Source organism: Meriones unguiculatus, chromosome 2, assembly GCF_030254825.1.
Source record: "Meriones unguiculatus strain TT.TT164.6M chromosome 2, Bangor_MerUng_6.1, whole genome shotgun sequence".
Taxonomy (NCBI): Eukaryota; Metazoa; Chordata; class Mammalia; order Rodentia; family Muridae; genus Meriones; species Meriones unguiculatus.
Window position 1 is genome coordinate 77495123 of NC_083350.1, and position 16164 is coordinate 77511286.

Here is a 16164-nt window from a genome sequence, read left to right on the forward strand (position 1 = left end):
TTGTCTAGACCCAGTAATTTGGAAGTTCTGTGCTGTACTGGCATGAGAGGTCAAGACAGTCTGTGGATGATCTGCTCTATTCTTAGTTCCTCTTTGCCATCTCCAGAGATAAGATTTGCCACACCCACCTCCTTCTTGGACTCCAGCTTCTAGGTTCCACCACACCAGAGTTGGTGATACAAGATCAGACTTTCCCTGGGGACACTGCAGGCTGGCAGAGAGCAGCTTCTGCCTAGAAATGTGGGCTCTGCCTCGGATAAATCTCAGGAAAGAGTGTTCAGGTTCCATCTTTCATCCTGGTGTCCCTTTATGTTTGTTTGTGTTGTCACTCTCCTGGGTGCTGGCTCCCACCTACCTCCTTGAGGGCTACTTGTTCCACAGGCCTTGCTCTGGAGCCACAGTCTTGAGACCAGAGATCCCTGAAGGAGCTGACAAGAACCTGCCAGGGCACCACCCAGAGGAGACAGTGGAGCACAGGGTTGAGGCTGCTATTGCTGTGTGCCAAGCAGGTGGCGATGGGAAAGACATAAGTGTGGATTGTGTAGAAAGTAACTGTCCCAGGACACCAGGTCAAACTTATCGGAATTCCCCAGAGAGTGACTACATGGTTGGGAAACCAGCAATCACAAAGGAAACCACCAGGATACAGTCAGAGCAGGCTACTACTTGGCAATCCTGCCACTGCGGACACCTGCATCTTTGCAGCCACTGAAGAAAGGCCAGTAGCAGCAGGTAGCTGGTGGTAATGATGGCCAAGGGCACAATGAAGGCCAGAACCACCTCTGTAGCTGGTAAGCCCCCAGCCAGTATGTGCTGGGGAAACAGAGGGCAGAGGTGCATGCCCCACAACTCACTCTCAGCTCCAAAGAGTACTGTGGGCCGAAGATGCTGCAGACAGTGGTTGTCAGAACTATCTTGCAGAGAGCACTTCCAAAAGGCCAGTGGAAGTCCATTGCTGATTTAATTGCCCAGAAAAGGAAGAGTGAGGGCCAGCCCCAGATCTGCCAGAGCCAGGCTGAAGACAAAGGTGTCAGAAGGTGGGCCAGGCACACGGAGCACAGTTACCTAGCACCCTTAGCACAGCCAAATTTCCCAACAAGCCAATGATACCTACAAGTCCGTAGGCCAGTGCCACCATGATCCGCAGAGCAAGGAACCAGGCAGGCATTGCAGCACCATCAGTCCTCAGCACGCTGTCTCCAGAGCCGTTGACCCAGAAGACGGTAGGCAGAGAGGCAGAAGAATTGGATGTGGCCGCCACAAAGCATCAGAGGCTGCTGGAGCAGAGCAGAAGAGCCAGGGAGTGCGTATCTGCTGGACTGGCAAGTGCCACAGCAGTCTCAGGAAAGACCTGGAATCTCCCTGTTGGTGTGGAGCTGCAGGTTGTAGGAGCCCCCACCCATTCTCACACCTAAGAGGGAAGGGTGTGGGTAGCCTACTTCCCTGTTGGACAACAGTGGTGGGCAGGGCAGCACAAGGCAGGGCTCTGTCCACAAGCAAACAAGCATGTAACAGGCAGGGAAAGGGAGAAACAAGAGAGGTCTGGAGTGCAGAACCAAACCAGAAGTCCCGCCCCCCTGTTTTTTTTTTTTTTTTTTTTTTTCTGAGCAGAGAGCCCTCTGCTAAAAGAAGAGGTCTCCAAAGAAGCTGGGGAAGGGATACGGTGTTAGAGAACCAGAATGCGAGTTGGAGAGTCCCAAGTCCAACAGTTGCTGTGTCCCATGAGTGAGTCGCATTAACTCCCATTTTTTTACTTAAAATGTCAGTGTGGGTAGGCCAGAGAGCTAGTGGTTCCGTGCTGCCAAGCCTGATGACTCAGATTTAATCTCCAGGATCCGCAAAAGGGATAGACCAGACACAACTGCTTTTTGACCTCCATACTCATGCTGTAGCTGGGGGGGGTATGTGCCCCCCCCCAAAAATGTTAAAAAGAATATACAAAAATTCAGTGAGATGCCAAGTGCCCATGGTCACTGCTATCTGCAAGGCTGAGGCAACTAGATCATTTGAGCCCAGGACTTGAAGGCCAACCTTGGCAGACAAGACATAATCTCAAAATGAATAAATAATAAATAGGAGCATGAAGATGCATCAGTGGGTAGCGATCCTTGCCGCACAGGGCTGCTGAGCTACATAAAGGTAGAAGGAGAGGACAGGTACCACAGGGTTGCCTTTTGACCTATATATATGCGCACAGCAGTAATCGACCCCAATACTACTAAAATAAGATTGATTTAAAGACCAGGCTTTACAGTGTGCTGGTCCCAGTCTTGTCTACATAACAAGTTCTAAGCCAGCCAAGTCACATGGTGAGATCCTGTCTCAAAACAAAAAAACCAAACGGGCTTGGGACTGGATAAAGGTGCCTGCTTGCGAAGCATGACCGCGTGATCTGGGACCCCAGGATCCATTCTGTGGAAGGAGAGAAGAGCCTCCTGAAAGCTGTCGCCTGACATTTGTATGCACTCAGTAGCACACTATACATTCATGCCACATAGGCAAATAAGTACTATTCAAACTTTTTTTTAAACTAGGCCTGGAGATGTCTCAGTAGTTAAAAGTATTTGTTGCTCTTGCAAAAGACCTGATTTGGTTTCCAGCAGCCATATAACATCTCACAACCATCTATCTGTAACTCTAGTTTCAGAGAATATGACCCCCTCTTAGGCTTGCATGAAGGTACATATACACACATACATGAAGACAGATAAAATAACAAATCCTTAAAAATTTAAATCAGATGAAAATACTCCATTGCGCTGTTTATCAGTGAGCTAGCGTGAGTCAGCACCTTGTCAGCCCTGGCCTGATGACTATCATCTCAAAGGGGAAGTTTGCAGTGTTCATGGAAGGGAGCAGGACAATGAGCAGCTGTTGCCGTCATGTCTAGGGAACACTGCCAGCTAAAACACAGGTCAGAGTTCATTGCAGTACCGTGTGCACACAGGACAAATATAATGGTAGTTGATGCTAAGAAGGGGAGGGAAGTCACAGCTTCCTGAGTACCCCTTCTGGGCACACTGGACTTGTGAGGCCATAGGTGGGGGACATGGGTATGCCTTCAGACCTTCTGATCTACATCATTAGGCAGTCCTTCCAACCAGTCCCACCCTCTCCTCATGTTTCTAGTGGAGTCAGAGTTCAGTCATAACCACATCTCTCCAAGCCCCATTGTGGAATTCTGGGTCCTGGCAGAAGCCTTACCCACACCTCATCCTGTCTCCCCATGAGCTCAGTCCTAACTGCCCCACTAGATCATCTTCCTCTGCCCACATCGGTATCCACTGCAGGAGCTGTGAAAGAAAGCATGGAGTGGGGAGGTAAGAGTGAGATTTTTTTTTTTCAGGGATTCCGAGAGCACCTTTCTGCTGGCTAAGACACTATCTGGTACTCAGTTCTCTTGGAGTGCTGGGGGACCAGCGGGGCTTGAACTCCTGTGAGAACCTCAGATGTGAGAGAGATGCTGTTTGGGAACCAGCATGTTTGGGGTTTTGCGCAAGAGAAGGCAGGACAGGGTTGGCAGAAGTGCTCAGCTGCAAGCCAGGTGAGCCTGGGAGGTGCCTGTACGTGTTGCAGGTCTGAGTGAAAAGTATCCTGGCAGGTGGGAGCCAAGGAATGCCATAAAGACAGCGCACAAGAAACTCCCCACGAGATTTACCGGGAGAGAGACAACAGCGTGGCCTCTGTCTGGGTGAGAAGCATCAGGGAACCGAGCAGAAGGCAGGGTTTATATGGTGCTTCTTGGGGGGTGGAGCTTTCCAGGGTGGGGATTGGTGGCACTTCAAGTCCTGAGCTTGGGGCTTTTTAATCTGTAGACAGGGGCCATTAAGACAGTTCTCTGGGTACAACCTGGAAGTCCTCAGAGGAGGGATCTGGTCACTTGCGCAACCTCTGACATCATATACTGAGTTTGCTTCATGCAAACTTATCTCTTGAGGCCGTGTTTTGTTTTTTGGCCAAAATTACATTGCCAGTCTAATAGGTGCGGCCACCCAGCTGGTGATGTAACTCAGCAGCAATGTGCTCCCTTGCTTGCTGGAGTCCTCCAGTCCCATCACTTGCACAAAGAACAAAAACCAAAAACCAAAACCATGAAGCTTAAGTTGGGGAGGGAGTTTTGTAGGCTTAGATTTTTTGCCAAATTTACTTTATTTAGGGTTCTTAAGCACCTTTACCTCCCTTCCAAATCCCCAAAATGTTAGGTAGGAGATTAGTAGGGAAAAGGGCTGTAGCCTCTTTTATCTACTTCCTGCTGATCAGGGTCATGGGTCATTAGCAGACTCAGTCTGCAGTCCAAAGGCCAATATGAAGCAGTGAAAGCTGCAAGACTCAGTTGGATTGCCCGGAGAAGCTCTCTGCAAAGTATTTTTTCTTTGAAGCCAAGTGTCAAAGCATGAAGATGAGTGTAGCAATGTCGATCCAAAAAGCGGAGCCTCCTGTTTTTGGGCCTCTATGTCCTCTACTCAAAGTCCACCCACAGATGTTCTCAGTTGGCCAAGTCACGCCCCTTGCATGTAAAGAGTGACAGCAAAAACATCAGGTGTCCTCTCGCAAGCCAACCTGGGTAAAAAACATCACGTGCTATTAGGCCCAGCAAGAGCCTAAATAAAAGAAGGTATGAAGAGAACTCAGGAAACTAATCATCCATCGATGCAAAAATGCAAGAGCCTCCTCTTGACCATTGCGCAATGGGGTCACCCCTGCTGGTCAGCTAGGAGTGGCACCGGGAGACAAAGAGCTTGGGTTTTTAAAAGACACAAAGCGGGAATCTCCTGGGTTGCCTTCTTGGCGATTTAGGGTTGGATGAAGTGTTTAACTTTTAACATAATTGGTCAGTTCTGGTCACCCTTAGGTCCAGTCAGCCCTGTCGTAAATATCTGATCGTCAAGTCAGTTTGGAATTTCCTGCCATCCACAGTTAAATGTGGGAGGGTGATTAACTCATCCCATGTCTGCTCTGAGGAGTGGGGGTTACAGGCTTTGGATCAAAGGTCAGGAGAAGGATTGGGGCCATTTGGCCCAGTTTCCAAACAAAGCCCATCTCACCGGCACCAGCCAGTGATTTTTTTCTCCATTTAGTAGAGATCTCTGCTTGTTCTCTTCCTTATCTCTGCCCTCACAGATGGCTAATGTCAGGAACTTTTACATTCCTTGGTTCTCTGGAGAAGCACTAAGAGGCTTTAATTAACATGGGCCTAAAACTTGCAAATATAAGTTATAAGGCAATTAAAAGAAACATAGGTTACAAAGTTAGTCTGATTCTTTCAGTGCCCAACCTGCAGCAAAACACATGACAAAATTCAGTCTTCAAAGAAAACCAGAAATTTCCACTTCAGTGTTTACTGAGGAGATAACATGCAAGCATGAGGATCTCAGTTCGAATCTCTGGAGCCTATACAGAGTTGGGCTCAGTAGAGAACACCTGTTCTCCCGGTGCAAGATGGGAGGCAGCATTAGCCACTTTTCTGCTGCTACGGCAAAATGCCACAGCCGAGGCAGCTGATTAAGGAAGTCTCTTTTGGCTCTCGGTTCTAGAGCGCCAAGTCCGTCATTGTGGTGTGGGTATCGTGGGAAGTCTCTTTTGGCTCTCGGTTCTAGAGCGTGGAGTCCATCATTGTGGTGGTGGGTTGCCGGAGCCCGCCAGCAGAGCTGAATGGTTCTTGAGTTGGGAGTGAGGATTAAAATTAATAAACTAGCACACAACACACAGGAGACTTTTTAAAGAGGCTCCAGAGTCGACAGCCACCGTAGCAGGCAGCCTGACTTTTTTATTGCTGCAAGCTTTTAAGCCAGAGTAAAAACAGCTCAGAACAATGGGCTAAATTCACAAGGAGTTGAAGCAAGAGGTGTGATCTTCACAAGCTATCCCACCTGCTGTCATAAACAAAAGGAGATGGACTTGCAAATTCTTCCCTGACTTCAGTGAAGGCCTGGTAAAAGCAGTCTTTCTGCTGAGATTTTAATATCAAAGCAGCTGCCAGATCAAGGTTCCCGACAGCGGGTATGGTGGCAGGTGGCTCTTGGTTCTAGAGTGTGGAGTCCATCATTGTGGTGGTGGGTATGGTGGCAGGTGGCAGGAGTGTGAAACAGAACAGGAAGTGAGGCAGCACTGTAAGCCTCCCACGCAGCGACCTATCTGCACCTACGCAGACATTCTCATTCAAACCAGTTTCAGAGGTGGTCCTGGGAAACTCGTGGGGCAGCTGTGGGTGAGCAGAAAGACCATCCTAAGGTGGATAGTGAGGACCAACAGCTAACATTCTCCTTGAATGCTATACAAATGTCATGGTAAGCATAAGCACACACACATACACACACACGCACACACACACACACACAAAAGATTTAAACAGAAGTTTGATGTGTTAGATTTACTTTCTCTTGATCAGAAGAATGAAGGGAGTGGGCTGGAGAGGTGGCTCAACAGGTCAGAGTGCTTGCTGCACTTCCATAGAACCAAGCTCAGTCTCTAGCACCCACATGAAGGGCTCACAACTGCCTGTAGCTCCAGCTGTGGGGGCTACATACACAAAAACTTTTACTCATTTTCTTTATTTGGCGGGGGGTGTTGTTATTTTGAAAAAGGGATTTTCAGTGAAGCCCTGGCTGTTCTGGAACTCACTCTGTAGACCAGGCTGGCCTCAGACTCACAGAGACCACTTGCCTCTGCTGCCTGGCTTCTGGGATTGAAGGCATGCGTCACCACTGCCCAGCTTATTCACTTTATTTCATATGAGTGTTTTGCTTACATGCATGCATGTGCACCATAGGTGTGATTGGTGCCCATGGAGCTCAGAAGAGAGCTCAGGGTCCACTGTAACTGAATTATGAATGGTTCATCATTGTGGGTGCTGGGAATCCAACCTGGGTGCCCTGCAAAAGCAATAAACACTCTTAAGTGCTGTGCCCACCACATGAAAAAAAAAATCAAAGCTGGGTCAGAACCAGGGGTTCTGCTCTTTCTTTAAAATACCTCTCACGGGCTGAAGAAGTGGCTCAGAGATTAAGAGCACTGACTGTTCTTCCAGAGGTCCTGAGTTCAATTCCCAGCAACCACATGGTGCCTCACAACCATCTATACTGGGATCTGATGCCCTCTTCTGGAGTGCAGGTAGAACACTGTATATGTAACAAATAAATAAGTCTTAAAAATAATTTAAAAAAATACCTCTCACATCTGGGCATGGCTGCACATATCTATAACCCTAAACCCCAGCAACAAGAGCAGAGACAGGTGGACCCTGAGAATTCTCTGGTCAGCCAGCCTTTGAAAACAGTAAGTTTTTGTTCAGTAAGAGACCCGGGCTCAAGGTGATGGAAGAACAATAGAGGAGGATTCTAATACCCTGCCTCTTCAACACTATGTACCAACTTATACAAAACAATTGTTAATAATGACTATCTGTCCATTTTCTGTCTAAAGTCTTTTCCTTTGACTGAGATCATCAACTCCCTTTGTGGTTATGGTTATGCAGAGTTATTGCCACCAGCTGGCCATGTCTACTTTTTTTCTTTATATATATTTTGTTCTTTAACCCACTTATTCACTGATCTTGGCATTTCCCTAACACTTAACACTTTATGTCAGACACAATGCTAAATGTTGAGGAGACACAAATGGCTGTCACACTGGACATTATAAACCTTTTCACAAGGAAAGAAACACAGAGATCAGCTGATTCCATTTCTCATTTCATCCAAAAGGACTTCCCCAAGGCTACAGGGGAGCGATAACAGACTCATCACTCGACATAAATGTCTTTTGGTTTTTTGGAGCCAGGGTCTCACTATGGAGCCCTGGCTGTCCTGGAACTCACTACATAGCCTAGGCTGGCCTCAAACTCACAGAGATCCACCTGCCTCTTCCTCCTGAGTGCTGAAATTGAAGGCGTGAGGGTCCACGCCAGGCTAAATGTCCTTTGACTCCTAGAATGTGTTAGTATTTAGGCAGCCTGCTTCTGGGTTGTCTAGCAACCAATGATGTCATCATGTGTCACCACCAGGTAGCCACACCTGGGAGGTGTGGTTAAGTTGCTCCTTAAAAGGACCAACCCAGCACTTTGTCACTAGCTCTCTTGCCCTCTTACTCTCTTGCTCTCCTGCTCTCTCCCCTTTCTCTGTGGGATATCTCTTCCCTTCCTCCAACATGTCTTGCTCTCTCCTCTCTCTCTCTCTCTTCATCTCCATCTAATAAACCTCTTTCATATAAAATCTGTATGCATCATCATTTCATTGGTCCTAACAAAATGTCCTCTTTCTGGTTGAGCAAGATGGCTCATTGGGTAAAAGCATATGCTGTGCAAACCTGACAACCTGAGTTCCATCCCTAGAACCCATGTTAAAAAGAACAACAAAAACAAATTGACAAAGTATCAAAACATTTCATTATATATATTATATATGTATATTATTAGGGCTAATTATGACAAAAGATGTTCAGCACTATTGCACTTAAAACTACAAAGCTGAGAGACTAGAGAGATGGCTCCTACAGAGGATCTGGGTTTGATTTCCAGCAGCCACATCAGGTGGCTCACAACTGCCTGTGTCTTCAGTTCCAGGGGATCCAACGCCTCTGGTCTCTGAAGGCACTTGCATGCATGCATGTACTGTAAAAAAACTCATGTAGGCATGTATACATATGAAACAACAAAGATCTCACAATAGAAGCAGGAAACACGAGGATGAGTTCAGAGTCAGTCTAAGCTAAAAAAAAAAAAAAAAAAAATCCAGATGCCAAGCTGGTCAGGAACCAGAGATCTGCCTGCTTCTACCTCCTGAGTGCTGAGATTAAAGGCGTGCACCTCTGTCATAACTGCCCAGCACTGTTAGCACTGTTTGTTTTCTTGAGACAGTGCCACAGGGTGCAGCTCTGACTGGCCAGGAACTCACTATGTAAGTCAGGCTGGTCTAGAACCCACAGATATCCACCTGACTCAGCCTTTTGTACTTGGCAAGTGAAGGCTTTCATGGCTGCATTAGAGCTACATGAGACCCTTTGTCAAAAGAAGGAGGAGGCAGGGGAGAGAAGGCCTAGAGATTAAGAGAACTTGTTGCTCTTGCAGAGGAGCTGGGTCCGATGGCCAGCACCCACAAGGTGGATCACAGCTACCCACATCTCCAGTTTCAAGGGATCTAAAGCCCTCTTTCTGAATTCCTTGGGCATCAGGCACACATGTGGTACACATGCATACATTTTTAAAAAGCTTTTTAAAGATATATGTATGTATGTATATGAGTGCTCTACATGTGCACATAGATAAAAATAGCTTTTAAAAAATGTGCTGGAAGGAGGCTTGGCTACTGCATGAAGCCCTGGTTTCACTCTCCAGCTTCACATCAACTTAGTGGGTGGTGCATGTCTTCACTCAGGAGGTGAAGGCAACATCAGAAGGTCAAGGTCATTGTCGACTACATGTGGGGTTTTAGGGCACCCTTGGCCATGTGTAACCCTGTGTTGTACTTTTTTAAAAAGCTTATTTAAGTTTTTTTTTTTTTAATATCTTTCTCCCTATTCCACCCCAATCCCTTCCAATACCCCAACACCATGTAGGAGAGAGAAGGGGTTAGTAGGAGAGGGGATGTAGTTCTCTTAACTGCTTTGTGCTGGTTAGGGTCATCAGGTTCCTTGGAGCCAGTCCAATCCTCATTTTAGGAAATCTCCAACTTCTTGTCTCACTGCATTCACAGCAACCAGGAGCCACAGGGAGCAGCAGCAGCCTTGGTCTTTCTCGGAGCTCTGCCACAATCTCTGGGCTCTGGCATTCTCTCTCCAGAGTCTTCAGATTTAAACTATCTGCAAAGATCTCCTCTCAGATCCCACATGAGGCAAATAGTCTGTGGACAGTCTGAATCAGTCCCACATCCCACAGCTGGGATTAAAACAAAAACATGTTTATATCCACACAATCCTGTCTCACACAAAACAAAATAACAACAGAAAGGACAATATTTAATGATTCGACATGTAAAAGTCCTTGCAAATGGGCATGACTACCTCTGTGTGATCCCTGTGCCCATATAATGGAAGGGGAAAAGCAATGTCTGCAAGCTGTCCTCTGATCTCCAAAATAGCCCTTCCTGAACATGAATAGATACACACACATGAATAGATACTTAAGAAGACTAAAAGACTCAAAATAATGTAGAAATGCAAGCACATCTACAAAAATTTATAGATAGATCTCATTAGTGGCTTGGCACTTACTATGTAGACAAGACTGGCATCACACTCAGAGATCTGCCTGCCCTGCCCTCAGAGGCCACAAGAAGGCACCAGGTCCCTGAAACTGAAGTTACAAATGGTTGTGAACTGCTGTGTGGGTGCTGCTAGAACCTGGGTCCTCTGGAAGAGCAGCCAGTGAGTGCTTTTAACCCTGAGGTAAATGATTTCAACAGCTGCTTTACCAAAGAAGATAAAAGTGCAGAATATATGACAGGAAAGCTGGGAATACATATATTGGCTATAGGGCACTTATGTAGTGGTGAACACCTATAATCCAGCACTCTGGGAGGCAGAGGCAGGCAGATCTCTGAGTTCAGGACAGTCAGGGCTACACAGAGAAACTCTGTCTGGGAAAAAAAAAAAGATGGCTCAGTGGTTTAGTGCTGTAACTTCATGATGCAAGAAACTATGTCCCTAAACAGTAGGAAGTAGCTAAAGGGAACTATGCCCTCTCTTCCCACTAACCTTCTTTCTCTCCTACCTGGTGTTGGAAGGGACTGGGGTGGAGAAAGTAAGCTAGCAACAGTCTGCTTCTAAGGTGAGCATTTTTATATTAAAAAGAACCTGCAACTAAGTAACAACCAGGTAGCAAAACTGTAACCAGATGTAGGAAACAAACTACAACTAGGTAACAACCAGGTAGCATTACATCATTTTGACTAGTTAGACAAAGCGTTTCTAACTGATCTTTAATTTGATTAGTTCTGCAATTGGGGGACTTTACACAGTGTCCAAGTAAGAAAGTTTGAGAAACCAAACCATAAAGACATGACATAATCATTGGAAGGCACAGCCTGAACATGTGAACTTAATTTTACCTTATTATTATAAATATAATAATTATATAATAATTATATTATAATTAAGATGGAGACTGAAAACAAAATGGCTACAATTATGCTATGCTAAAGGTGAAAGCAGATCTGAACAGCTGTGATTGGTGCTTTATGTACACACTGTCAGCATCTCTCCTAGACCAGGCTATACCTTGCTGTTGTTATGCCAGGTTCATGGGACCCTCAGAGACCACCAGGAGATGACTCGATGCAATTGCAAGAGAGCTTTATTACGACAGCGATCGAACTCGGGACCTAAGTCTCACTGGCACAGCAGTAGAGAAGTGGGACCCCGAGTTCTGAGTGAACAGAATTTTTAAAGGGAAAGTCTGTGAGCAGGGAGTTTCCATGGCAGCAAGCAGGGGGGCACAAGCCTTGGCGTTACAGAATTGGGTGAAGTTTAGCAGGGCATGGTGACCTTTTCTGAGGCACACAATCACAATGGCTAAGGCATATAATCACAATGGCTATTTTTCTAAACCATATCTGAAACATTGGGGAGAATTTTCCCACCCGATTCTCAACCGATTCCCATTGATTATTGCCAGGGAGTTTGTCTCTATTTTCTATGAAGCATTTATTCTGTTATATTTCCTGGAGGCTGTTGCTAGGAGAGTTAACTTTGTTTTCTGCCAGGTGTACCAGGTGATATTTCCTGGTACCTGAATTCAGTTCCCAGTCAAAATCTTTATTTCAAAATGGAGTTATATTCTGGCTAATTTAAACTCTTCACTGTTTCTCTAAGCCTAACCTGAGGAGGCCTGGTTATTCCTATGGGTTTGAAACACTGAGGTTGACATGGCTGTACTAATGTTAATAACATACCTTCCTTCACTCAATCACAGGATTTCAGTGACACTCCATAGTAGTACGTGTGCTTACTACACTTCTCGAGGACCAGGGTTCAGTTCCCAGCACCCACATGACAGCTGTGTACCTCCAGCTCTAGGGAGTCTTGTTGCAGGATATTTGATCCCATTGTTAACCCTGAAATTGTGAACTGTAAAACCCTGTTTTTTTGTTTGGTGTAGTTGAACCCTGTCACACATCTTTAATCCAAGAACTTGTTATTCTAAACAGGTGATTATGGTGGGCTCATCCAGCCCTAGAACACACCTTTAATCCAAGAGTTTTCTGTACACAGGATTTAATAAAGTTAACCCAAGGTGAAGAGGTGGAACAAGCAACCAGATGACAGGAATTAAAGAAGAGAAACTTTGCATTGAGGGATTTAAGACAGTCTGTAGAAGTAGAAGGGGCTTTAGCTCTCTGGCATTTTGGGCTTTTTGAACTTTGAGCTTACAAGCCTTTGGCCTTGGGTTTTTTTTGCCTTTTTCTCCTGGGCTGTCAGCTGAGCTGGAGAGCCTTTTGTTTTTTTCCCCATCAGGAGGTGAACTGAGAAGGAAGGTCAGCTGGGTGCCTTCTCTGCCTTTCTGAGCTAGCAGGTTTTCACCTAGCATCTGGCTCCTGAGTCTTTATTGGTAAAATAGAACTGTTAGGATTTTTATTCCTTTATAACAACGGAATCTGGTGTTCTCTTCTGATTTCCAAGGATCAGGCTTGCATGATGTACACATATGTAGAATAAGGCAAAACACTCATATACATAAAACAAAATTATAACTTTTTTTTTGGGGGGGGTATCATTATTCAGGACAGCATTTCTCTGTGTAGCCCTTGAGCTGTCCTGGAACTTGATCTGCAGACCAGGCTGGCCTCAAACTCAGATGTCCACCTGCCTCTGCCTCCTGAGTGCTAGGATTAAAGGCGTGTGCCTCTACTGCCCAGCTGGTTCAGGGTTTTTGTGTGACTCCTACCAGCGGGCATAGGGGCTGTCTCTGACTCTTTCACCTGCTCTTGGAACCCTTTTCCTCCTGCTGGATTGCCACATCCAGCCTTGATAAGAGTGTTTATGCCTAGTCTTCTTGTAACTTCTTAAGCCATGTTCAGTTGCCATCCCTTGGGAGGCCTGGTCACCAAGGAGCAGATCTGAGGAAGAAGGGAGGTGTGGGGAGCTGCAGCCTGGATGTACTGAATAAGAGAAGAATAAACAAACAAACAAATAAATAAAAAGACTGACCATACATACCATGTTTAGGCATTTAGGACTTTCAACACTCCCTGCCAGTGTACTCACTTTGTAAAGCAGTCAGGAAGTTGTTTGTTTGTTTTTGTTTTTCAAGACAGGGTCTCTCTGTGTAGCCCTGGCTGTCCTGGAATTCACTCAGTAGACCATGGTGGTCTAGAGAAATCAGAGATTCACCTGCCTCTGCCTCCTGAGTTCTTGGATTAAAGGCATGCAGCACTACCAACCACATAGTCTGACAGTTTTTACAACACCCATTTACTGTATGTTCTAGTCATTTTACTTAAGAATCTGTATAAGAGACATGAAAATGTTATTTGCTCACCTAAGGATTTGTATACAAGTTTGGCATGGTGGCTTAAGATTGTAATTCCTGGAGCAGACAGATCTCTATGAGTTTGGGGACAGCCTGATCTATATAATAAGTGCAAAGCAACTAGTGAGGTCTTTCTAAAAAAATTTTGTTGGGCTGGAGAGATGGCTCAGTGGTTAAGAGCACTGTCTGCTCTTCCAAAGAACCCTGGCTCAATTCCCAGCACCCACAAGGCAGTTCAAGAACTGTCTTGAACTCCAGTTCCAAGTGATCTGGTACCCTTATACCAATGTACATAAAAACTGTAACTTCAGAGATCTGACATCTTTACACTAATGCACATAAAAGTAACTAATTATAAAAATTTGTTGCTATATTTGCATTTCTACATTAATTTCAGAGTTTTTTAAAAATATTTATTCACGTGTGTGTGTGTATAAGTGTGTTTGTGTGTGTGTTCATGTTCAGGAAGGCCATTGTGTGGAGATCAGAGGACAGCTTGCAGGAATTGGTTTTCTCCTTCCATTATGTGGCCACAGGGATTCCAGGAGGTTAAGATAGTACTGCTAGAAGGGCAGCCTGGGCTACAGTGTGAGAATTTGCCTGACTTAAAAAAAAAAAAACAACATAAATAATCAGTTTCATTTGAGGTAGCTAAATATTGAAAATAATTTAAATGGCAGACCCAGTTATACAATCAAGAGGTGAACGAGTCAGCAAATTGTGGCATCTTTATACAATGGAATGCTACTCAGCTGTGAAAATGAATAAGTCATTGGTGTGTGTAACAAGAAGCCTTGCCACGCTGATTTTAGCCAAACACATGAATCACTTAACTATTTAATGTTGCAGGATATTTGACTGCACTTCGAATCCTGAGGTTGAGTTCTTTACTGTAAAAACTTCTTTCTAGTTGTGGTATGGCTCAGTCCTAGCATACACCTTTAATCCAAGAGCTTTCTGCTTGAATAATGTAAACAGGATTAAACAAAGTCACCACAGGTCAAGAGGGTACAAGTAACTAGTTAACAGGAAGTGAACATAGGGTTATTAAGAAAAAAACAGTAAGAGGAGGTCACAGTGAGAGACACACAAAAGAAACAGAAGGGAGGGAAAATCAGTTTGAGGTTTTTTGAGATGGTATGGAGAAGGAGCAATCTTTCTTTTGGGACTTTGGTTGAGGAGGAAGGTCCACCTGGGTGCTTTCTCTACCTCTCTGAAGTAGTAAGCTTCCACTCCCACATCTGGCTGAGCCTTTACTGTTGAAAATTGAAACTTTGAGATTTTGTTGTCCTTGTGTTCTTCAGGCAATTCTATTTCCATTTTTTTGTGGTGTTGGCAACTAAACTTTGGGCCTAACTCTACTTTGTATTGGCTTGTGCTGAAATTCTTTTTTTTTTTTTCTTTTTCTTTTTGGTTTTTCAAGACAGGGTTTCTCAGTGTGTGACCTTGGCTGTCCTGGAACTCACTCTGTATACCAAGCTGGCCTTGAACTCACAAAGATCCACCTACCTCTTCTTCCTGAGTGCTGGGATTAAAGGCACCTGTCATCACTGCCTGAAATTCTTTCCCAAGTTAAAGGCAAAGACTGTCCAGTGTCTTAAAAGGTTAAGGGAGCACCTCACGCTGATGGGGGTGACACCACACAGCTGTGGCTTCATTTGTACCACAAGTTGATATTTACTTACTATATGCAAAAAAAGAAAAAGATTACGTAGCTTTTAAGTGAATTTTTATTCTATGAGTTACGTGGAAACGTAAGCACCTCTGTAAGCTAGCTTGCTGGGTTTGTTTTCTCTGTTGAAAGAGTACTTCTATAAACGTTAGGGATCTGTTTTCCAGATTCAACTGAAACTCCTTAGCACTCAAAGCTTGTAAGTATTTTGAAAAGGCAAACAAGCACAAACACATAGTCTTTGCTGTGAAGGGGACTTCATAAACGGGATTATTAATCTCCACCGTCACAGCTCTTAACTAGTTGGTTTAGCACCTCTCTTAGGGTCTTCTTTTACTTAAGCGTGCGCACGCATGCGTGGAGCTGGGAGAACAACGCTCCTTGTCTGCTTCAGGGATCGAACTTAGATCGTCGTGTTTGTCCGCTGGTGCTTTTACCTCGAGAGCCATCTTTCAGTCCTTAGCCTCGGTTTTTTAAATGCCTCACCACGCTGTGCAGGTTTTCGTCACTTTTTGCTTGCTTCATAACTCTACAGTTGTACAAGGGCCTAAGTTTCTGCCAAGATCTATGCTATGCTCATGGCACCAGAACAGAAGGTCCTGCAACGGACTGGAGCTTCATATCCCTAAGAAAAAACAAAAAGAAAGAAAGAAAGGGAAGTTGTGGAAATGACCTTTGGAAAGAATCCTTTCTTTCTTCATAAACTGAATCGAGAAGTGGGCTGGAGTCACGGGAAGATTTCTCTTCAGCTACAGGCTGGGACTCCACGTGAGCAAACTGAACTCGGGGAAATTCGGTTTCATTCTCTTGTCTTCCAAGCGGCTAGCGTGCCCACAATAAAGATGGATTCTGCCTGCGCGTACCTCGCTTTTAAATCAAACAGAGCAGCCATTTTTCTTAAGGGCAAAGGAACAGGCCGGAAAGTCGTCGGCTTGCCTGTCACAGAAACCCCAGATGCTTTAAATTACCAAGAGTCCAATCGGAATCAAGAGTTCTCACCGGAACCGCCCTCCCTCACGTCCGGAAGAGG

General features: G+C 45.2%; 1 protein-coding gene and 1 long non-coding RNA gene across 2 annotated transcripts; both read right to left on the bottom strand.

Annotated features, from left to right (window-relative positions):
• Nucleotides 1-325: 325 nt before the first annotated feature.
• On the bottom strand, nucleotides 326-1264 carry Rxfp4 (relaxin family peptide/INSL5 receptor 4; the record flags this gene model as incomplete). Its single annotated transcript, XM_021637795.2, is given in 7 exon segments — nucleotides 326-624; nucleotides 627-779; nucleotides 782-828; nucleotides 830-881; nucleotides 884-974; nucleotides 976-1054; nucleotides 1056-1264. Coding segments are annotated over 7 exon segments (930 nt in total), but the record flags the coding sequence as incomplete, so codon positions are not given.
• A 4154-nt stretch (nucleotides 1265-5418) lies between these two features.
• On the bottom strand, nucleotides 5419-15931 carry LOC132652395 (uncharacterized). Its single transcript, XR_009589931.1, has 3 exons — nucleotides 15808-15931; nucleotides 9597-9871; nucleotides 5419-6202 (listed from the first exon to the last, which is right to left on the bottom strand). It is a non-coding gene; the product is annotated as an uncharacterized LOC132652395 (long non-coding RNA).
• Nucleotides 15932-16164: the final 233 nt, after the last annotated feature.